This window comes from Benincasa hispida, chromosome 6 (assembly GCF_027475165.1).
Source record: "Benincasa hispida cultivar pf3 chromosome 6, pf3_genome.v1.1, whole genome shotgun sequence".
In the NCBI taxonomy this organism is placed as follows: domain Eukaryota; kingdom Viridiplantae; phylum Streptophyta; class Magnoliopsida; order Cucurbitales; family Cucurbitaceae; genus Benincasa; species Benincasa hispida.
The window spans coordinates 30872007-30897249 of NC_143483.1; the positions used below are offsets into that span (position 1 = coordinate 30872007).

Below are 25243 nucleotides of genomic sequence, written 5' to 3' on the forward strand. Positions count from 1 at the left end.
CTCACACCTATGAGCTATGATAATATGGTTATGATATGGGACCCACTAATTGTATTTCGCATGCTAGATAAGTTAGCTATAACAATATGATTACAATATGAGATCCACCGACTGTATTTCGCATTTTAGTTAAGTTAGTGACAGTTGACCTTTCTATCGGTAGCGATGTACATCCTACGATTATGTCCCTTTGGGTTCACTACCTATGCCCTATGACTATGTTCCTATGGATCACTACCTAACCTATGTCTATGTTCCTATGGGATCACTACCTATCCTATGTCTGTGTTCCTATGGGATCACCACCTATGCCTATGACTATGTTCCTCCTGGATCACTACCTATGTTAAGTGTGTCTTCGGATTTGCTACCTATGTATAGTTGTGTTTCTTCGGATCTACTACCTATGTTTAAGATGCTTAGTACATCCCCCTACGATAGGAAGAGTTAAATTGTTCCCTTAGATGACTATCCATGATAAATTAAAGTATGCATGTACCACTAGCATGAATGCATTTATTGGATATGAATGCAAAGTCTTACCCCAATAATGGGATCACTTATTGAATATTTTGATACTCACCATTTCTTATGGTATGTTTTTCAGGTAAAGACAAAGACAGACCGGCAAATGACAAGAAAAATTTGTGACCATGCCAATGGGACCAGACAAACACTTCCGCACATGTTTTTCATGTCTTTCATGTTTTGGTTATTAGCAGTCAAATACATGATATTTTTTTTTAACTATTTTTCTTGTTTTAAACTTATGTTGTTAAGGACCTCGATAAATTGTTTTATGTACTTTGAACAAATGAATTTATTCAATTTATTCATTTTTATTAAATTATGTTCTTACCATCTTGAAAAGAGTAAAGTTTGTGTTTTAAGATCAATTTGCATGTAGTAACGGCCTATTAGCATATCTTAGAAAATTGGTTGTTACACTCAAGTTTCTGGTGTAAACCAAAATTAAGAAGTTGAATAATAATTCTCATTAACCTCAAAATGAACCAGTAGCTCCTGTTTATAGGAAACAGCTGAAGGCTTTACAACATAACAAATAATCAACCTTCTACAACTGAATAACAGAAACCACTAATTAACAACTTAAACAGCTAGAAACAAACCCAAACAAAAGGAAGTCACTCAACAAAAAACAAAGGGGACGTTTGGGGCAAGAACTATCCTAAGACTATAATAACCACCTCTGGCTACAGTAAATACTATTTCAAACTCCCAATTAGCTACAGTCAACACTATTTTCAAAACCCACATTTGATACCGTATTTACTATTTACTACCGTTTTTACTATTTTACATTCATCATTTTTTAACTTTACTAATTAACAACCAGTCTTAAACGGCTAGAAACAAACCCAAACAAAAGGAAGTCACTCAACAAAAAACAAATGGGACGTTTAGGGCAAGCACTATCCTAAGACTATAATAACCACCTCTTGCTACAGTAAATACTATTTCAAACTCCCAATTAGCTACAGTCAACACTATTTTTAAAACCCCCATATGCTACCGTATTTACTATTTGCTACCGTTTTTACTATTTTACATTCATTATTTTTAAATTTTTTGCTACAGTGTGTACTATTTCCTTCTCGAACTAAAATAGTTTACACCTCAAACATATACTATTATAACCCAAACTAAAATAATCTATACCCCAAACACAAACTATTATAACTCAGCTATAATAACCTAGGATTATAATAACCAAGTCCATGCCCCAAACACCCCCAAACAGCTAATAGAGCTACACCAGTTTCCTATACCTAAGCCCCCAAAAATCCACAGGTTTCAAAACCTCTACCCATCAAACCAAATGGGATCGACACCCTCCCACAGAAAATTCCTCATCACTCCAAGACATTACTTACAAACACATGAATTTTAGAGAAGGAAAGTAAGGCGGAATCCCACTTTTTTTAAAAAGGAAACAAACCTCTTCATTAAGATAATGAATAGACAGTACAAAGAGAAAGGAAATACATGGAGAGACAAAGCAAAACAATAGGATCAGCAAGTGCACCCGAACATCTCAACTAGGTTGGCACCCCCTTAGCACTCTCATCACATCCAAAAAAGAAACAAACCAAGAACAAATTCCCAAAAACAACTTGGGATCAGAACAGAACCAAAGTATTACAATGAAAATCGAAAGCTAGCACAAAGACATAACGTCTAAATACAACCAATAGAAAATCTAGCCACATCCATCTAGATATTACAAAGAAGGAAAGATAAAGGCATTCCAATTAAGGTTGATGTCTTGTATGGAGAAATCTTCAAAAGCTTTGAAAAGAGAACACCATGATGAAGCATTGAAACGGGCGGTCTCAAATCTGAACGACCAAGGAGAGTCTTTTTCATGAAAGACTCTTTGGTTTCTTTCAAACCATAGCTCAGGTAACAAGACTTTAACTGCGTTAATCCAAATTAATCTCAGTTTCTCTTTGAGCTTAGGAGCGGTCAAAAGTTGGAGAACATTATCTTTAAAAACATTACCAAAAGCCCAGCTTAGATTGAAACAATTGAACAATTGTAGCCAACAATTTTCTGCATACGTGCAGCTGAAGAACAGGTGTTGTAAGTCTTCAGAATCTGCCAAGCAAAGAGAACAAACTTGTGGAGATAAACTGTAAGAGGGGAGTTTCAATTGCAATACGGTTGCACAATTGAGAAGCCCATATAACATTATCCAAATTGTGATGTTTCTCCTCCGTGGGCTTCTAGTTTTCCACAGTGCCAATTCCAACTGTTTCCCTATGGGAGAAGCCAAGGAGAGATGTTTGACAAGTGATTTTACCGAAAAAGTGTCATTTTCTTCTAATTCCCAAAATCTATTATCCGGATTCGAAGTGAGTGATTTTGTAGATAGCAGACCAATAAGGAGTTGAAAATCATCTATTTCTTCTTCTTTGAGTAGTCATCGAAAGTCGATGGACAAAGAGTCAAGTGCAAAATCCCAATATTCCTGGACAGCCCCATTTGGATTTAAAGAAATATTGTAGTGTCTTGGAAAGGAGGTTTTTAAAGGTGTTTTATCCAACCAAGGATCATGCCAGAAAGCAGTCCGTCTACCATTGCCAATTTTGTAGGCGGTCAATGATTCAACTTTTAACCATGTTCTTGGTATGCTAATCCAAGGACTACAAAGGCTGCAATTAGCTTTTCCATTGGTATGCCATCCAAACAAGCTTCTAGCATGGATACTTTTAACAACTTGGCTCCATAAGGAATTCTCGTCGTTGATAAGTTTCCACCCCCACATAGCCAAAAGACTTAGATTCTTAATTTTTCATATCTCCAATATCAAGCCCACCATCTTCTTGCGTTCGGGTAGCTATGTCCCATTTAACTAAATGGTTCAATTTACCTCCTGAATGTCCTTTCCAAAAGAACTTCCTCATTAGTCTTTCTACAATTAGGACCACCTTTTCTGGCATCAAGAAGATAGACCTATAACAAGTAGGGATATGCGATATACTTACAAAGAGTGGAACGACCTCCTTTGGAAAGGTTGTACCTCATCTATTTATCCAATTTGCCTTGAATTTTATCAATCACTTGTTGCCAAAATTCTACTTGTTTAGGGTAGCCTCCTAAAGGTAGACCAAGGTACATAAAAGATGGTGAATGACCTTGCAATTCACACTAGACGCCACTGAAAACAGCTTGTTATCATCAATATTTATGCCACATAAAGCAGATTTTTCCCAATTTACTTTTTGCCCTGAGCACCACTTAAAGAACTCAATTGTTTTCCTAAAATTTTCTAACATCTCAACATCATTTTTGCAAAAGATCAATATATCATTGGCGAATTGAAGGATGGATGCATGAACTCTATCTTTCCCAATAATAAAACCTTCAAATTTGCCTTTTTTCATGAAGCTTGTCCAAAAGTGCGCTTAATACCTCACAGACTAGTAGAAAAAGAAAAGGCGAGAGAGCGTCACCTTGTCTTATGCCCCTCAAAGCTTTGATTCCTCCCCTTGGCCTTTTGTTTATGAAGATTGAATATTTTGGGCTAGATACGCAGCCCATTATCCACAAAATCCATCTTGAATCAAAGTTCTTTTCAACAAGAATTTTTTCAAGAAAGGCCCAATCTACCCGATCAAATGCTTTCTCTAGATCAAGTTTTAAAATCCACCCCTTTTTTTTTCTTAGAACGGTAATCTACTACCACTTCATTGGCTATGAGAACCGGGTCTAGAATTTGTCTTTCCTCAATTAAAGCGCTTCGCAGTAGCAATTATACTTGGCATAACTTTCTTTAAGCGCTCAACTAGTACCTTTGCTACAATTTTAGCTTGCCATTTCTATAAAATTCCTCAAATAAGTCCATGAAGTTATCTTTGAAATAATCCCATAATTTTATACAAAATTCTGCTGTAAATCCGTCAGGTCCGGGTGCCTTGTTTTTTCCCAACTTCAAAGCAAATCTGATTTCATCGGGATTGAATATGGCTAATAGCAAGAGATTCTGGTTATGGGTAACCTTAGGCCACTGCAAATTGAGAAGGATAGCTCTAAAACCTGGAGATTTGGAGTACAAAGAGGAGTAGAATCCCAATATTAAGTCTTCAATTTCCTTAAAGGAGTGTGTTGATACTCCTTGATAGTTTATCAATTCTGAAATAAGATTCCTTCTTTTCTTTGCATCCAAGAAATAATGGAAAATTTTAGAATTTTCATCTCCGACACTCAGCCAATTTAGCTTGCTCTTCTATCTTTAATTCCTTTCATCAATTCAGTAAAGAGATAACATTTCAGCTTTCAAGGAGATTTTCATATCCCTTTCCTAAACAGAATTTTCTGGTTCTACTTCTAAGTCATATTTTTCAATTTCTTTCGGTAACTCTTCCTCTGATCTTTTCTTTTTATTCTCAAACTCGGCTCTTCGAGGCATCCTTCACTTTCCTTAAGAGAAAATAATGAAGCCAGCCCAACCTTGTTGATCCCCCAAGCTCAAAACCCTTTCCATAACTCTGCAACTTTCTTTGATGTCCAGCCAACTATTGCAAAATCTGAAGGGAGAAGGCCTCTACTCAAAGTAACCGGCTTCAAGCAAAATAGGAAAGTGGTCTGAGAAAGTGCGTGCTTGTCTTGATACTCTAGTGTTTGTAAATAACTCATCCCAGTTATTGGAGATTAAGAATTTATCAAGAAAGCGAACATGATACATCAATTCCTTCTCGTGACCATGTAAAACGACCGTTGCTAAGTGGGATTTCCATTGCCAAGTCAATGAACTTATTAAACTTCCGCATTCCTCTTGTTAATCTCCCCCGAGGAAAACGGTCTTGAATTCTCCTGGTGATACTAAAATCCCCTCCAATACACCGAGGTTCATCACAGTATTCTAAAAGTGAAAGTAATTCTGGCCAAAATATTTTCTCTCTATAGTCAGTAGGTCCGTAAACATTTGTGATCCAACATGATTTTTTGTAAACAGTCAAACATTTCACAGATAAAGAATAACCTCTTTTTAGCACTTCCGAGACTCAAATTTTTCCTTCATCCCACATAGTTAGAATGCCTCCTCATTTGCCAAATGCACCCACAAAGTCCCAACCGATGTCTTTTGAGCTCCATAACTCCTTAATAAAACTAACATCAAATGTATCTCTTTTAGTTTCTTGGATCAAGACCAAACCCAGGTTTATTTTCTTTAAGCTTCTTCTTAGAGCCAAGCTTTTGGAATCATTGCCTAGTCCTCTTGTGTTCCACGATAGAATCTTCATCCTACGACAATGTTGTATAGGAGCCTTTACACTGGAATTCAACAGAGGATCAAGTCGCAATTTTCCACTACTGATAGAAGTTTTTGTGGAATTTCCGTCTTGTCAATAGGTTGTAAGGGTGAGACGTTTGTAATATCAGTCGCAGGTCCTTCTGATTGAAATAAGCACGGCAAGGCATTATAATGATCATCATGAATTTCTTCCTCCTCTTGGAAAGCCTTTGAATCTGATCTTTCTAACTCTTCATTGCTGATGTTGGCTATAGAATCTCCATCTGAATCATAATTTTGGTTTTGATTAACGGCTTGTTGAACGGGGAGCCTCGCACGAAGGCTACGTTTGAGCCAGCAATTTTGAAATCAGAATAGGAGAAAGAACAAGATTTAGAATGAGAAATATCTGATATGGAGAGCATCTAGGAATTTGGACTTTAATGCAGCGTTCTTCAAGTAAATCCACGTTTACCATGGCTGTCCAAACATTGTGGAAGGTTGTCTTCTTCTGTATGAAATGCTTTTAGAAAGGTTTGAACAGGTGTGCTTTACTTTTGGATTTCAATGTGCAATCAGAAGATGGTGATACACTTTTCTTGGAGCAGGGAGCGATGGAATATCTTTCAAGGATTTCTTTAACCCTTCGTCAAATGATGATCAGGGAATGTGGTGATTAATGGGTGGAAAAGACCCTTGATCTTCTTTGGATATCATCTCACCTGGCAGTAAATTTTCCGTTGACTCAATTGGCGGGAAGTCGAACCAATTCCTTTTAGGTGACTCAGATTTCGAACGACCAGTTGAAGAGGGAGTTTCTACCGACGAGGCGGCTTTAGACATGTCTTTATGGAATGGAGAATGTTTATTGTCGGAGATAAGGTCGACTCCAACCGTTTTAGACTTTTGGCATTCCATCGAGAAAAGAGCATAGTATTTTTTTAAAATCCAACATTCGCGCCTTCAGATAAGGAGGTTGTCCGACTACTTTCTTGAGGTTGTAAATCCACGACTACCTCTCTCCTCATTAAATTGTTCGTGTTCACATCAGACCGGTTTAGGCTTATGGTGTGTTGTTCATCTAATAAAAGCTGAGTTAACTTTTCTTCCGGCGAGCAAGAAGCCCGAGTGTTACCTTATTTTGTCTTAAATCTGGATACTAGGGGATTTCTTGAGAAGTTGGTTGAAATTCCTGTTGCTTCGAGGAATGCCCATTCAGGACTCAACACTGATAATGCCACCCCTTCATCTTTCATAACTTGATTTAAACGAACCAAATCAAATGGGTTTGAGAAATCTTTAACAAATAATTCACCTTTAACTTTGTTTGGAGGGTCCATTGACTCTATATATCACCATAATTTAAAAAGATGCTTTCTCGACTTGCATCTGAAATTTCTATTGTTGCAGGCATAAAACCACAAAGATTCTTCTTAACTTGAATTTTTGCTTCAGCTACATTGAGCAGAATTGACGTTTCATTTTAAATTGATTCCAATCTTCCAAAATAGGCACTTATAGCTTCAAAACATATGCGTACACTAGCAATCTAAAGGTAGATTTCTAATAGACATCCATCTTCCATATCCTTCCACTGATTTCGGGTGACTATGTTCTAGTTTGTTCCGTTTTTCGAACTTCAAATGGAAATGTCCAAACTTTTGCCATTTTCCTGGGTACTCTATTAGAACTTCTAGAAATCCACAGTCCAATTTTATCAAGGCATTTTCCGCAAACAAAGGGTTCATTATGATGTTGGAGTTAAAACAAAACTTTAACACTTTGGAGATATCTAGCCATTTATTAAATTCAAATACTCTTGAAACGATCCATAGATTGCTAAAATCTTCCTTGAAAACTTCAGAACTCTCTTGTACCCAATAACCTGTCTTGCTCGGTTTTTCAGCTTCTAAAATTCTATCCCTTGTGAACACTCGTGGTCGTGCTCTGTTTTACCATCGGTAAAACAGAGCTTTCTGAAATTTTCTTTTTTCTTAACATGTCAACATAGCTAACATCTTGAGTCGAATTGTTTTGCCAAGATGTCTTCGTTTGATTCAAGATCGAGCTAGACTCAAATTTCAACTTCAAGAAATCCCTTAACATGTTAACGAAGGATTGCCAACCAAAAGTTGTATTACCCGGTGGGACATGGATGAAAAATCTTCCTCCAAATACTAGCTATACTACACATCTCATTAACCAACCCGAAGAATTGCTAGATAACCTTGTAACACCAAATTCATCTTTTCCATTTCTTACAAAGAAGCTCAAGATTAGGGAATTAGTCATTTACGATATGTTATCCATGAATGCTAATGGAGGCGGGAAGAGAGAGAAGAGAGGAGAGAGCATACTTACCCTTTTCCAAATCAGTTTTGCCTCTATTGAACTAAGGAGCAATCCCACTTAAAACCAATTGAGTGAGAATTAGACAACCCTCTTTTGAGAGGGAAAAAAAAAACTCCTTTTCCAAGAGGCCAGCCTTTTTCTAAATCTTTTTTTATTAGAACCAATGCTATATACTAATCACAAAAGATTTCTCTCCTCTCTACCCGTCTTTTTTTGGGGGGGAAAGGAAACAGAATGTTAGATGCTACTCTTTTTGAAATAATCCTACTCGTTTCTTTTTTTCTTTTTTTTTTTTTTTTTTTTTTGGGAAAGGAAACAGAATGTTAGAACATCCACCACCAACAAGAAAAGGAACGCCAACAAAGGGTCCCCCTGCCTAAAACCTTTCATAGCATGAATCCTATCACTCAGCCTACCATTGAGTAACACCCTTTGGATACTTTTCGCTCAGCCACCTAACTTTGGGTCGAGTCTATTTCTGGGCAGAGAAAATTGATGTAATTTGCAGTTGTCTTTTGACCTTCAAACGGCTACTTAACTTAGTTGACTGGTCAGTTAAAACCTTCAACATTTTTAGATGCTTTCTGCTGGCTTTTTCAGCCGTCAGTGGTTATAGAAGGCTGCTTTAACTTTCTGTTAGCTTTTCCAACCGTTAGAAAGTGATTATGGAAGGCTGTTTTAGACTTCAAATCCCCTATAAATGTTTGGGATTAGGTCATATGATGCATTATTACCAATAAAAAATTTCTTTCCTTGGTATTACAGCAAGCAATGTTTCTAACACAGAGAATTAAAATAGCTTAAACAAAAAATGGAAATAAACTACCATACCAACTGTTAACCAGCATTGCATAGGATAAAAACTCAGAACATACCTTAAAAAGAGGGCAATCAAGGGTCAACGTTTCATATTCCCCACCTTCACCACATACGTTGATCCCATATAATCTGTCCAAAGGAATGTAAAAAATAATAGTTCTGCACTGCTAAAGTTGCTTTCCAAACTACCATTCAAAAGCTAACATAACATTATTAAGTACCTGTTCAACTTATGTAAATCTGAACCCAAAGATGATAATTCTTTGCCCAAGTGCTTCACAGGATCCAATCCCATTGCTGCGACCTTAGTAGACCAGAGTAATTTCAAGCCATCAAAATAAATAGAAGAGATCTGTTTCACTTAATAATATATATTAAGTCAGTGAAGTTTCAGTGCATTATTAGAGAAAGTTCTTCCAGAGGTGCCTACGAAAGGTTTTTTGCTGGTAAAAACAATGTTTTCATGTTTTTGTACTTCAGTTTGCAGATGATCCTCTTTTACTTTGTGAAGATGATGACAGTAATGTTTAATAGATTAATTCAAACTGTTGAATTTTTTTTTTTTAATGGGGCTGGGGCTGAAGGTAAATTGGGAGAAATCGGCTTTTCGTGGAATCAATATGTCAAGATACTTCCTAACAAGAACAAGATTTGAAATATATTGAGAGATAAAAGATGAAAATACAAGATAACCCAAGTATAAAGGAACTTGGAACCTCCCTCTTGAGTGTACTCACCCAAGCTTTAGATCTCTCCACAAGATAACCTCCTCTCCATTCACTTACCCTCCCTCTATTTATAACATGTAGTAACTACCCTTATACAATAACAACCTTTATTCAGTAACTACCTATCTATGTAATTACCCTTATACCCCTTAACTAACACCATACTAAATATCTAGTACCTAACATTATCCTGTCCTTTAAAGACACCTTGTCCTCAAGGTGTGCACCAAAAGAAATGGGTAACAACAGAGTTCACATAATCCAGCCCCAAAATTGCCATAAGCCACATGAAAAATTGCAGTAAAAAAAGAATGGGCTTTTTCCATGCAACTCCAACCCATAAGCCGTTGGCTTCTTCTCTCTCCATCTCGACCAACCATTTTCGGCATCTTTGGGCAAAAGTATGGTCTTCGCCCATATGCTGGTGAGTTTCCAACACCTTCATCCGTTTATTCCTCCGATGGATCTGATGGATCCATTGCCTCTTTGACCTTGTGGTTTTCATTGCTTTCTCTCTCCCTTTGTGTCCTCTCTTTTCTGCCAGCACGTTCCTTCTTCCTAGTCTCCCCCATGTTTTCTTCTTCATATTCCTCATTCGTTTTCCCCTTCCAATGGTTGCACTGTCACCTCCACTGCCTGCACCAAAGACTTCTTCAAGCCCGAGACATCAACAATCTTTGAATATCTTTCGGTCTCGCTTTCAGTCACAAACCTGACATTCTCCTCAACTTGCTGCAACATTTCTCTCGATCCATCTGCCTTATCTGCAGCATTGTTTCTTGATCACCGGATACCATACTATCTTGCCGGAATAACGTTGATTCCGAAATCTTTGCCAACATCTGTCAAGTTTCTTCAAAACCTCGTTGTTCCGCTTGGGCAATCAACTTCACCCCACTCGTAGTTAGATTAACCAATTCATTCTCAACTTCCGGTAACTTCTTCACTCTCTCTTTGATGCCTTCAATCTCACGATCCATAGCATCCATCCACTCTTCCAACATCGTTGCCATTGTATCCAATTTCCCAGATTTGATGGCTCTAATACAAATTTGTTAGGGTAATTCCTAACAAGAACAAGATCTGAAATATATTGAGATATAAAGATGAAAATACAAGATAACCCAAGTATAAAGGAACTTGGAACCAGTGTTGTTGAGGCGCAGCCAAGCGCTTGCCTTAGGCAAGAGGCGAGGCGATGGGAGGCCATACCGCCTTGCAAGTACCTCGGGCGAGCACTTTCAATGGGGCCCTCGCCTTTTGCGCCTTTCTGTCGCCTTGAACAAGGCGCTCGTTTTTTTTAAAAAAATGATTCTTCAAGTTTTCTAGTTTTCTGCTTTCTTCAAACTTTCTTCTTAATATCAAGAATCAAAATTTAAACAAGAAGTCAAGAAAAACCAAAGAAAGGAATAAGAAATGAAGAAAAAGAATAGCACAAGTAGTAGAAAAAAGTTGAAGAAGTCATCTTTTTGTTTACCCATCGGGCCATCCATCGGTTGCTTTTTAAAAATGAAGCAAAGGAAGAAGAAGAGGGGTCGAAAATCAGAAGGGAAGAAGAAATGTTCTTTTATTTTTTACATTTCCTTGAACAGAAATGAAGGGTTGGCTGCCAGCATTAAAGTAATGTTGGCTGCATGCCAACCATACTCCAAATGGCAAAATTTCTACCCGATTACTCAAAGAACTAATTTATACCTATTTAAAATCATTTCTATTTCAATTTCTTTTTCCATATATATATTTCTTGCTCATAATGTTTTAGTTAATTTTTATTTTAATTCTTAATAATTTTTTTAATATTTTAATATTTTAACATTTTAAAAATCTATGTATTTTCTTTTATCAATAATTGTAAAAATAATATTTATTTATTAATTTTTTTAAAGTGCGCCTTGCTTCAATCGGGCAACACTTTTTGGTCGTCTCTCGCCTTGAGGTGATTAAAGAGCTTGTCGCCTTAAAGTGCACCTTGTGCTTGAGAACACTACTTGGAACCTACCTCTTGAGTGTAAATTCATAGCATCCATCCACCCTTTGTGTCCTCTCTTTTCCACCGGCACGTTTCTTCTTCCTAGTCTCCTCCCTGTTTTCTTCTTCATCTTCCTCATTCGTTTTCCCCTTCCAATGGTTGCACCCATCGCCTCTACTTTGCACCAAAGACCTCTTCAAGCCCGAGACATCAACAATCTTTGAATATCTTTCGGTCTCGTTTTCAATCACAAACCCGACATTCTCCTCAACCTGCTACAACATTTCTCTCGATCCATCTGCCTTATACTGTAGCGTTGTCTCTTTTTTTTTTTTCGAACAAGAAACAAACCACTTCGTTAAGATAATGAAAGATGTTACAAGTGAAAGAAAGGAAACAAACACTAGAAAACAAAACAGAACAAAGGATCAGCAAATGCACCAGGACATCTCAACTAGGTTGACACCTCCGTAGCACTCTCATCATCTCCTAAAAATTAAAGCAAAAAGTCTAAAACAGAGAACAAATTTGACTAAACCATGCCTGAGACAAAGGCTTACACCAAATGAAAATCTGAAAATTAAACTATCGCCAAAATCTAAGCAATTACAAAATCAAGAAAGCGGGAAAATGAAGGCATTCCAATTGAGATTGATATCTTGAATGGAGAAATCTTTAAAATCTTTTGCGAGGGAGCACCAAGATGAGGCATTGATATGAGCGGTATCAAATTTAAAGGAGCAAAGAGATGCTTTGTCATGAAACACTCTTTGGTTCCTTTCAAACCATAATTCTGATAACAAGCTTTGACTGCATTGACCCAAAGTAATCACTGTGGCGTTGTCTCTTGATCATTGGATATCATACTATCTTGTCGGAATAACATTAATTCAGCTGAAATCTTTGCGACATCTGTAGAGTTTCTTCAAAACCTCATTATTGCTGTTCCGCTTGAGCATTCAACTTCTCCCTACTCGTAGTTAGATTAACCAGCATATTTTCAACTTCCGATAACTTCATCACTCTCTCTTTGATGCTTTCAATCTCATGATCCATAGCATCCATTCACTCTTCGAACATCGTTGCCATTGTATCCGATTTCCCAAATTTGATGGCTCTGGTACTGATTTGTTAGGATAATTCCTAACAAGAACAAGATCTGAAATACTGAGATATAAAGATGAAAATACAAGATAACCCAAGTATCAAGGAACTTGGAACCTCCCTCTTGAGTGCACTCACCCAACCCTACATCACTCCACAAGATAACCTCCTCTTCACTCACTTACCCTCCTTCTACAACTACCTTTATTCAGTAACTACCTATCTATCTAATTACCCTTATACCCCTTAACTAACACCATCATAAATATCAAGTACCTAACACAATATACATGAATCAAAGGACCAATGCTGTCAAAGCTCTACTTGTAATTTGGTTCAAAAGAATTCAAAGGGCGTTCCATGAAAAATCTCTGTAATGGTTGGGTTGCTTTAAAGTTGCAAGATTCAACGCCTCATCTTCGTGTACTCTTTCTAAGCTTTTTATAAACTTTTCTACCCAAGATATGTGTTTGAATTGGGAAGCATTGATCTTTTCTATTGATTTATGAATTTTAGGATGGATATCTTATGGTTTTTATCAATTCTATGTCTTCTTTTGAATATTTTGTTTCCTTGTATTTTGAGCATTAATCTCTTTTCATTAGTATCAATGAAAAGTTATGTTTCCTTTCAATAAAATTTAGATGAATCAAAGATTTAACAATTTTCCTCAAGACTAAATTGCAAGGTTGAAGTATTACTGTTTAACTATTTGGGTCTCCCACTAGGTGGTCATCCCAAAAAAGAATTATCCTGCCATCCGACTTTAAAGAAAAATCACAAAAAGATTGATAGATGGAAGAGGTTTTCTTTATCTAGAGGAGGGCATTTAACTCTTTGTTCATCTGTTTTGTCAAGTACTCCTCTTTACTACTTATTTGTGTTCCTTATGCCTACATCTGATAGTGGCTAGTGCCAAGTTGGAAAGAATGATGCGTTCAAGGGAAGTAAAATTAATCATCTAGTTAGGTGGAGTCTTGCTTCAAAGGCTCAAGTTGATGGGGCCTTGGACTGGGAGTGTTGAACAATAGGAATATGGCTTTGTTAGCAAAATGGGGATTGGAAAAAAAATAGAAGAACGTTTGAAGATATGTCTAATTCTCTTGATAGTTTTTGTAATTATGTACAACTTACTTCCTTTTTATGGTACCTTAAACGCAAGGATTTTTTTTGTATCTATCGCCTAGTGTCACGAGGCTAAACTCGATGGAAAATTTTTCACTTCAAGCCCATGCAGCCTAAGGAGAGCATTCTTTAATGCCCAAATTGTCATGCTCAGAACACCATTTCACTAATACCAACTATCACTTACTTGCCCACACTTGATACACAAGTAAGGAAAGAGAGAGAACGTCAAGAGATGGTGGCAATATCTTCTAGTTACCTTTATTCATAAAGCAAAGTTTACTGCACAACTACACTACAAACTCACTTTGAAGTGTTACAAGAATGCAAGGATTACGCACGTAGCAAGGATTGCCTTGAACAAGCCACAAGCTAATCCTTTTATAGGTGTAGGGAGAGAGCTAGATCGAGAGGTTAGTGGAGAAAGTGGGTAAGTGGGGTTGGACTTATATTACCAACCACCACATCCCTAAAAATCTAGAAACCCCTTCTCCGCATTCTGGTAACTACCCATTACCTCAAGCAACTACCCATGTTCTTTAGCATTACCTCAAGTAACTACTTATGTTCTCGATAATTACCCACTGCTTTGAGTAATTACCAACATTTCAGGTAACTAACTACTCGCACTCACCATTATCTAGGTAACTACCAGTATTCCGGATAACTACCCATTACCTCGAGCAACTACCCATTTTCTTGGATAACTACCCACTACCTCGAGTAACTACCTATGTTCTCAATAATTACCCAGTACTTGGAGTAACTACTCACTCGCCACTGTTTAGATAACTACCAATATTCCAGGCAACTACCAACTCCCCCCATTACTTAGGTAGCTACCCAAGATCTCGAGTAATTACCCACCTTGCAACCCTTGTATTTTTTTGAGTCATGTAACACTTCAAAGTGAGTTTGTAGTTGTAGGTATGCAGTAGGCTTGTTGCTTTATGAATAAAGGTAATGAGAAGAGCTCTCATCAAAACTAAATAGTTGAGAGCTCCCTTCAAAATGAGTTTAGTGACTATCTAAGTTCTTTCTTGAGTCTTGTCGGGTTGTTTCAAAACTAATGGCTCGGTATTCTTGTGCCAAGTTTTTTTTGGGGATAAGAAACATTTCATTGATGAATGAAATATCAAAAGAGTACAATATGGAGAAAACACCAGATATTAAAAGATGCCCAAACAAGAGGGAAAGATTACAATCGAAAAAGGTAACAAGAAAATGAGATGAAGAGAAGATGTACAACCAAATTGGTAAGATAAATACAAAAAAAAAAAAACAGGGGCCCCAAAACAAAGCAGCAAGGAAGCACATGACGGAAAGCCCAAAAACCAAAAAAGGTGGAAGTCAATATGCACTCATGTTGATGATAGCCCTTCTCCAATCAAATCTTTAGCTTTTCTGACATATGAGATGGAGCTTTCAAGATTTCAAAGCTCTCTCAGCCCCCTTTTTTTCTTGGTTGATCGTTGGTTGAATTGTTTAAGAGTTGGGATCGCCTTAATGCATAGCCCAAGTTCTCTAAACCAAGGAGCCAATGATCAGATGTGGTGCAGGATTGAAAGAATCAGTACTTGATGGGTAAAATTCATACCAATCTTCTCCTGAGTTGTCTCCTTCTCTTGGGTGGAGGACGCTTCTTCCCACCATTAGCCAGGAATCTTGGAGCCGCTCTGATACCAATTTGGTGTAAACCAAAGACTAAATTTTATTGGAAATGAAAACCCTCCCTCCAAGGGGGGAGGTGATATATATTTATAGGAAAAGTTCATTACAAGCAGTTATAAAACAACTAACAATCTGTCCAACTAATTATTAACAAGCTGTCTATATTGTATTGAATGTCTCGAAGTGGTGGTAGGTCTTTTGGTTGGGCCGTAAGGGTAGGAAAATTGTCTAGAAGCTGCTGCACCCTGCTGGCTACGGGGATGGGCAGAATGGGTGAATTACTTTCCTTGATAAGAAAAGCCATAGAAAAGGCAGAGGCATGTGTAATGGCCTCTTTATTAGAAAGAATAGTAAATAAGTGTCCCTTTTTCTTAGTTTGAGGTGAGCTTGAAAAGGTTGAGATATTACTATTGAGTGGTAGGAGGAGAATCCGCTTCCCCATCCAATCAAATTCAAATGTATTATCACTTCCTTTATGAATCATTTGGTTGTCATATTGCCACGGTCTACCTAACAGAACATGGCAAGCATCCATGTCTAGGACATCACAAATTATTTGATCCTTGTGATAAAGGGACCGTGCAAAATTGGTTTACTAGGACTTCTCCGCCCTTTTTTAATCCAACTCACCTTATATGGGTTGGGATGAATATCAACTTTAAGTTTTAGAGCCTGAACCAACTTTTTATACACTAGATTTCCACTATTGCCTCCATCCACGATGACTGTGCATACTTTACCATTAATAGTTCTCTTTGTTCGAAAAAGTGCATGTCTCTGAGCATAAGAATCTAAAGAGGGTAAGTAAAGTACACTGTATCACACATGAAAGTTGATCCCCTTCATCCGATTGAGTTAATTGGAGATCATCCTCCTACTCTTCATCCTCTTGGCCGGACTTGGTCTTCTTGAATTGTCAAATTCCTACGTTGAGGACAATCGTTGGAGAGATGATCTTATTGACCACACCTAAAACATTTGCCAAGGTTAGGTCTATTGTAAGGATTCAAATTTTTAGAAGTATTAGAGTTGGTACTCCCTTTACTATCTTGCTCGAGTTTGGTTACACCAAGATCCCTTGGTTCAGAGGTAGGAGGATTAGCATCCGAGTGTCTTGTGGTTGTCTTTTCCCTAAAGTTGAAGCCTTGTCCCAAGTGTTCCTTCTAGAGGACCACCGTTTTTGTTTCTGCATTTTATCTTCCTCTATGGTGGATGCAACGAACAAAGCCTCAGATAAATAAGAAATGGGATGTAAATGGAGTTCCTCCTTGATTTCAATTCAAAGACCATCAATGTATTGAGCAAGTTGTTGATTCTCGTTCTCAACCAAATTATTTCTTGCACTAAGTCATGAAACTCCTCCGTGTAGTCTTCCACATTGCAAATACCTTGCTTACAATGTTGAAATTGATTGTAAAGCAATCTTTCATGGTGAACAGGTAAGAATCTTTTCTTCATTAATCAAAGCATTTTGGGCCAGCTTCGAATTGGGGCCTTGCCGTACAACTTTTTGTTAAATTGGATTTGATCCCTCCAAGCAGATGCCCCATTCTTCAATTTAAGGCTTATCAATTTCACCTTTTTATCATCCGGAGCTCCTACATAATCAAAGAAGTTCTCAACGCTCTTTACCCAATCAAGAAAGAGCTCTATATTCATTCTATCATTGTAAGTGGGTAGATCAATCTTCATCTTGTAGTCGGTTTCTTGTCTCCAATACTAATTATAATCAAAGAAGTTCTCAACGCTCTTTACCCAATCAAGAAAGAGCTCTATATTCATTCTACCATTGTAAGTAGGTAGATCAATCTTCATCTTGTAGTCAGTTTCTTGTCTCAATATTGATTTCCATGAAATTGTGGGTAGTTGTGAGGATCTTGATATTGTTCTTGGTAGAAATTTCTGTTGTAATCGCCTTCTTGAGGTGGTTCTTGATGTTCTTGGAAATAACCTCGATATGGAGGTCAAGGAAGTAGGTGGCTATGTTGCTGAGTAGCTAACGGAGGAAGGGTTTCCTCATCCTTAGATGAATTAGTTTTAGAACCCATAATAGGGTGTAGAGGTCCTTGATGAATCGGCCGGAGGTTAGGAAAAAATTGGTTTAAATCTGGAATTTAAGCCGAATTACCTAGTGGTGTCCCAAGTAGAGCCTCTCTTGAATGAATTCTTGTTAAATCTCGATCGGGAGCTGGAATTTGAGCCGAATTACCTAGTGGTGTCCCGAGTAGAGCCTCTCTTGAATGAATCCTTGTTAAATCTCGATTGGGAGCCAATTTGTAGTCCTTGTTGTTCTCTTGTTTGTTGGTCACGAGCTCCTCTATTTTCTTGATTTTCTTGATTGACATGATCAACCTCTTTTCCAATTTCAGTCGTGAGGAGTTCAATGGCCTACTGCATACCCAAGATAGTGGTGTTGATATTGTCGATTGAATTTTCTACTGCTGACAGTCGATGATCAGCAGCTTGGGGTGAAGAAGATGTTTCTGCATCATTGGGGTTGGAGTCATTGTTTTTGGGGGTTTTGGAGCCCATCAAGTCCCTTTCACAAGGTGCTCTGATACCAATTGATGAAAGCAAGAATCTTGAAGCAAATCTTGGAGAGAAATTTTATTAATTGTGAATGAGAAATGGAAACCAGTTTCTCTTAAATAGACCTAAGGGATAAGGGTTTGTTCACACCTAACTACCTAGTTAACTAACTAAACCTAGGCCCCCTTAAATAGACCCAAAGGGGAAGGTTGGATCACACCTAGACTAAAATTAATTCATGATTATTAAAGTCAATTTAACAAATGGATGTTTTTCCCAAAATGACCCTTTATCACTTTCCAAGGTATTCTTAAGCTTCTCGGTGCAAGACATTTATCTCAATTGGAGAGCTTTTACTTCACTAGATTAGATGCTACTTTATTTCTTGGTTTTTAAGAGCTTATTAAGTTGTATTATTTTCTCTTTATGTTAAACATTAACGATCTTCATCTTGTAATTTTTGGGACATGATGAGGGCGTTAGGGTGGTGTCAACCTAGTTGAGATGGTGGGTGCGCCTACTGATCCTCTTATCTCGCCTTTTTGCATTATTATGTCTCCTTGTAATCTGAGGGTTAAGACTTTTTTTCATTATATCAATGAAAAGTTTTTTTGTTTCCTTTTCCCAAAGGAAAAAAAACTTCCACAACTGTCACCAATAAATTTGAAAGATTCATGGGACCATCTATCAACGGAGAGATTTCTAATCTTAATCCAACCTCCATAAAAAGACAGCGTTTGATTTTTGTAAAAGGCTTCAATGCTCCATGGCTCGAATTTCACCATGAAGGATCCAACCTTATACCAATCACGGATTTTGCTTAATATTAACCCTTGCTCCCTATTTTCGACCGCCAAGATGGCCTTGTTGGCTTGTAGTGGGCTAATGGAACCAAAATCCGACACTTCCCTTTGCAAAGCTCTAAATATTTCAAACCAATTGTCATTTAAGTTTTGTTGAATGGTGATGAGATTTTTCTGGGTAGAATGCTGCAAGTTCATTCGATTTGGATGGTGAAGAAGAAGGTTGTTGTGTGAGGGGGATTTGTAGTTGATCACTAGTCTTCAGTAGAACATGGAGAGAATCTTTGTAGGAGGTAGATGATGACACCAAGTTGGGTTTTTGCTTGATGGTGGACTGTTTAGTTGGTGCATTAAGAAGAGAGAGGAAGCCATTCCACCCAACTTTCTTGTTGCCCCCTGGAAGGATAATTTTATTTAACCCTCTATTCACCCCAAGCTTGATGATCTCAGCAAAATGGCCTTTCCTATCAGAGATTTTTTCCACCCAAAGATCATACTCCATCAGTCTAGACTTGATGAAGAATTTTTGGTTCAGTGGCACTTCAACCAACAAAGCGAAAGTGTTGTGTAGCCATATGAGAGATTTCTTCTTAAAGAGAGAGAGTAAAGAATTTGCCCCTAGAAGCTTTGGTCATCTTGATGCCATGAGATACTTCAATGGTAAAGGTTTCCCATCTTTAGTGATGGATGTCGGGGGAGGAAGAAGATGTCGAGCCATCACTCCGAGCATCAGATTAGTTGGCCAGACAATGTGTTGAGAAAGGATAGGAGAGAGGAGAGAGGAGAGATGAGAGAAGAAAGGAGAGATGAGAGAAGGGAGAGCATTCTTGGGGCGAGATTAAAAAAGCTATTGAGAAAAGGTTCACGATAGAGGTATCAATCAATCCTTTTTTTAAGATAAAGTGCTAATTAATTTCAAAAAGGAAGTTGACGCTAAATTTACAGGCAAATGGATTCTTCTTGGCAAAACTATTTAGTTACCCACCACTATTTAGTTTTGAGGAGAGCTCTCAACTCTCTTCTCCATCTTGTAATCTTTTCAATGTCCCTATACAAATATCGACAGTTCCCATATAACCTCAAAAAAGAACTTGGATAGTCAGGTAGGCAGGGGAGAGAAAATGTTTAACTACTGGCTCAGGAATTAAATTCTGGGCATCCGAAAATGGATGCCTAGCCCTACTTACTTTAGATTTTAAGTGATAAAAAGGATTAAAGAAAAAAGATAATTCAAACTTCTAGAATAGAATACTGCTCTCGAACATCGTCCATGTTAAAAGAAGATAAGCAACTAAAGCATGCACTATCATTACAAAATGAATTTAGTTTTCAACCACATCTGTTCATAGCACAAAATAGGTTAATGATAAAAAATATTTTTATGACTAGTTAGACAGAGCATGCATGTACAATTTAATGCAAAACAACAAGAGAGGAAGAGAGAATTAATTATATTATACCTTCACCGTTATGGCCAAAATTCCATTGTTTATCTAGTTCAAAAGAAGAGGGGGAAGACTTCAATGAGTAGAATTCAAATGCTGCAAGTCCATTTAATAGCTTATATAGATGTTACATACCATTTCGTGCAGAAGCAAAGATTGATCCTGTTTCCACAAATATGCTAAAGAAACAAGTCCTAGCCTTGAACAAACACTCTCTACCCGCAGTCTTTGATAATCTGATGCAATGGCACCAGAGCATACTGCAGTGACACTAGGTAATTGCCTCTTCACTTCATTTAACAATATATACATATCTTCCACTTCATCACCTGGAGTTATTCTATAGTTAAGCTTCTCATGCCTAGAATAATCCACAAAATAATAACCATAAGAAAGAAGGGGAACCTAATGCATATATCTTTTCTTTGACAAAATACAAATTTTTTTTATTAATGAAACTTGAAAAGTAACAATTATGCTCCATGATACAAACTCCCAAAGGGTGAAAATAACAAAAATAAAAAACTAAGAGTGCAGAACTTCAATGGAAAACCAGCTTTTATACAATTAAATAGAAGTAATAAAATGCAATACACAGAAGGGAAGCCCAGAGCAAAGAGATTCAGAGGGAATAAAAAAAAACAACAAGCAATTACAAAAAGGGTTTCAGACAAAGGAAAAGCATTAAAATCCTAACTCCTAAGTTACCAAAACCCAAATTAAGGCATTAAACCTAACATAACCAAGGCCCAAACCACTCTCAAAGTATCCACTCTCTAAAAACACTCCAAATTCTCTCAAGCAAAATGGTCTTAAATTGCAATAATAATATTATTAAATAAATAAAGGTAACTCCTTGTCCAATAACTTCCCTTAGATAAAAAAAGGGGGTGAAATAACACTTCCTCCACCATGGACCAACAAGATCCTCCAAAGAGACATTTGCACAAAATATAATTGTCAATGCTTTTTCCCAACTTCTTAATGAAAAGTGAGACGTTTCTTATTCCAAAAAACATATGCATGCACCAAACTTATTCTTTACCAAAGAATTTCTTTTTTTAATAGGCTTGCCTTGTGGATCCTTGAATCCGCCTTCTAAATAATGGAATTCCCATGCATTCTGCGTAGCTAACAATAATTTGATGTCCAACCTGAAGATTTATAGTTAATAACCCAAATTAGCAATCATAGATTACAAGTCCTCAATTACTGTTCAAATGAAAATATGCATACAAACCCAAAGGAGTGAGGTAACTAATTTTGCATAAACCCAAAAGGAGTGAGGTAATTCGAGGCTCAACTCAAAGGAGTGAGGTAACTAATTATGGTTACTAGTTACTTTTTAAACTTATACCAATTATCCAAATTGCACATTTTCCTAACTTAAAATGCCTCTTACTAATTATTTCCAATTCCAACAAAAATAATCGCATCTCTTTTTGCACAGAGAACATTTTAGCATGTTCGACAGGGCTGTGGTTGAGAGTTGAAAAGTTCAAACATAAATAACCACTTTCCTGGTTAAGAACAATGATTGCTGATTGTCAAAAACCATTTACTTCAAAATTTTAAGTGAACGTGTCCATAATATTTTGCATAAGGAGAGGGCAGAAACACTTACAGTTTGATACATGTAACTATCAAGCTCATCCACAGAATCATCGGCAGGCATCAAATTAGCTAATGCTACAATCTAGGTCAAACATAGAACACACAACCAAGCAGCGGCATTAGTTTACAAGCAATAAAAAATCAATAAACATAAATTGAAAAAAGAAGTAAACATAACAGCCAATAAACAATGATCTCATAAACCAGACAAAAGAAGATGTCTTAAAAGAGGAGAAATCGAAAAAGAAAACAAAACCTCATGGCCATATTGAATAGACTTCATCATCGCAAAGCAACTGTCTTTGCCACCGCTCACCAATGCCACCACCTTCATCTCCAATCGCTGACTGAAAGAAATTTCTCTGTTTGTTTGTTGGGGTTTTAGGGAGGTCCTGGCACGGGTGAGATGAAGGAAAATTTGTTTCCCCTTCAACGGCTCTTTTAGGGGTTTTTGCACCCAAAAAGAAAATCTGTATTCAAAGTCAGATAAAATAAATGAATTAAACAAGACTATTCCATACCTATACCCATAACTTATAGAACCTTCATCTCCCATTTAAGCCTTCCACTATTTAATTTATGTTAAGTGCAGTAAGAAACACACAAACTGGTGTAGTATCCAGTAAATTCAAATTATAATGGGTGATTAGTTAATGTAAGCGAAAGAGCTTCAATTTTCAAGAAAATACTCAATGTTTCCTTCCCAATTATAATCTACAAACATAAATGTGGTTGAAGTTGTACTGTCAATCAAAACAACTCCACAAGCTAGGAATTAATACAGAATTGGATAAAGGAGCCTCCATTTCTAAGGATAACTTGCAAAAAAGGTATCCATTGATATGTGGTGTGCGCTTTGCAAGAAGGAAACAGCCCGCCATTTGTCCTGGAGGTATTTGGCTAGACTATTTCAGTTACAATACCAGTGACTTTTTGTTTCTAAGGGGAAAATTGGTATGAAACAGATTACTTCGACTGGTTCCAGATACATAAAAAATAATAGATATGCTGGAAAATTGGGTGGGGAGGTGCTTTGGAAGATTTGGAGAGCAAAAACGAGGCAACTTTCAGCAGAAATCAAAGAGAAATATAGATGATCAAAGCATCAATCAACAGACATATACAAGAAATCAAAAGGCAAAGGGTAGCAAAATCATAAGGCAAAGGGTAGCATTCAAACTGCAGATTGGTGAGAGAGAGAGAGACGGAAGGCCTTACCGCCGGCGCTGCTATCTACGGCGGTGCGAACGTAGGCGGCGGACGACGAAGTTGGACGAGCAACCAGTCGGAGGAATGGTTACCGGCGGCTGTTGTGAGGCGGTGTGGTGACTGAATCCTGCGTGATTAAGGTTGAAGGTGAAGAGCCGAAGGCTATAACTAGAGTTTTATTTTTTTATTTTTTATTTTTTTTTATACTCACACATATACACGTAATCAAACGTCAACCTTAGGTTTGACTTCCTTCCTTCTTCGTTCTAAATTAAGAGCCATTAATAATTCATTACTAGGGTAGGATAAATGTATTGAGTAGCGCTATTAGAAATATTAATTAAGTATAGAGTATCATTTTTAAAGAATTATAAATATAGTAAAATCTATAAATATAGCAAAAAGAAGTGTATACAACAAATGTTAGAACAACCCATTAATATATTTTTTATTTTCTTTGTAAAAGCCCAATGCCCAATTTATAAGGGTATCATTTCATGTAAATTTTCTCTGAGATTCCCCTTCTAAAACTCCCCCCATTCTGTTAAAGCTTAAGATGAAATCCAGTGTGTATTGTTACTCTTTTTGCAAGAGTTTTTTCTCAGGGATTTTATTAATGGCCTCTCATCTTCCCACCATAAATAACAAAGTAAAGGATATAACTACTGTCCATTTTCTCTCTATCATTTTATCTTTGTTATTTTGAGTTGGTAATAAAGTCCTATGTCCAACGATAAAGAAACTCTTTGATTCTTCATGTTCCACTCTTCCACTAAAAATTGAGTTTGGTGATTTTTTTCGATTGATTCTCTATGGCAGAAGGAATTGAAGATACCTCTAAAAGAGTGGATGACACTTTGTGCGAAAATGATCGATATCCCAAAATTATTTTACAGAACATATAATCAATAAAGAACGGAAACATAAACATTTGATATAATTTAGCATGTCACCACATAGAAAATGAAGAGGAAGAGGAGATTGGAAGATCACTCAGCTTTAAAGACTGAAACTCTTCACGTTCCTCGAAGTGACGAACTCTTCGAATTCCCTCCAAACTCTCGAACAACCAGAAAAACGCAGCAACAAATCTCCAATTCTCGAACACAACCATACGACAACCTCAGTATTCTCAAAGGGTAGAGAATCAATGAGAGTTTTGTGGGCTTCAAGATTAACTTGTAAGGGATAAAATTCTACAATTTGAAAGAGCAATGTACACCTAGTTATACTAGAATGCAAGGGAAAGATGAAAGATTCAATCCTTCCCACTTCCATATGTTAGTTGATGAGAGAATAATAGGGGAGGAAAAAAGTTATCAAATAACTCCCTTTCCTAATGACTAAATTATTTAATTTAATAAATTTGATTTTCTTTAGTGAATTAATTAATTAATTAATTACATAGACATAGACATAGACATATACATATATATATACATATGTACATATATATATATGTATGTGTATGTATATGTGTATATGTCATGTGTATATGTATATGTATGTGTATATTATTAAAGATCATATGTTATATCTAATATAACACATAACCTATAGTTTATATTATATCACATATAATATAACCTATAGTTTAATACTCTCACTTAATCTATAGTATTTAATATGGATCAAATTTATATTAATTTTAATATTTGAACCATATTCAAATATTCATTTTCTCTCATAAAACTTTGCATTATAATATCTCATATAAATAATTTTATATTAATTACATTTTATATAATTAATTTCCTTTATTAATTTGAACAATTCAAATTGATCAAAATTAATTCGATTATCTTTAATTCCAATTGAGCTAATGAGGGGACCTTATGAACCTATAGATTAAAGCTCCAATGGTACTTGATTAATTAATTAAATCAATAAATTTCTATATCCATTGGATATAACCAATCAACAGTGTGTTGACCCCTCACAAATTACTCGTAAGTACAGCTGGGCCAAAGCTAATGTTTTGCCCATGTAGTTACATCTAACTCCTTTAAGTACCACTGGTCCCTCTAATGAACAATAAGTTATAATCCAACTATAACCGAACCCCTCTCGGCCCAGGAGAAAATGTAGTGTCACATTGTTCAAGCCCCGAAATCAGC

At 36.7% G+C, this 25243-nt stretch overlaps 1 protein-coding gene across 2 annotated transcripts in view; it reads right to left on the reverse strand.

Annotated features, from left to right (window-relative positions):
* The window catches only part of LOC120079428 (endoribonuclease), a 36090-nt gene extending 12794 nt beyond the window's left edge, over window positions 1-23296 (reverse strand). The window contains exons 1-8 of one of the 2 annotated variants that reach the window (XM_039033600.2): window positions 23136-23296; window positions 22174-22387; window positions 21928-21999; window positions 21378-21457; window positions 20439-20664; window positions 20319-20351; window positions 9151-9233; window positions 8986-9058 (exon numbers count right to left, since the gene is read on the reverse strand). In XM_039033600.2, coding sequence (XP_038889528.1) covers window positions 8986-9058; window positions 9151-9233; window positions 20319-20351; window positions 20439-20664; window positions 21378-21457; window positions 21928-21999; window positions 22174-22251 — 645 coding nt within the window. In that variant the 5' untranslated portion in view covers window positions 22252-22387; window positions 23136-23296. The remainder of the gene's footprint in view (window positions 1-8985; window positions 9059-9150; window positions 9234-20318; window positions 20352-20438; window positions 20665-21377; window positions 21458-21927; window positions 22000-22173; window positions 22388-23135) is intronic. The other variant, XM_039033601.2, reaches the window with a different exon arrangement.
* Between the last annotated feature and the right edge of the window lie 1947 nt (window positions 23297-25243).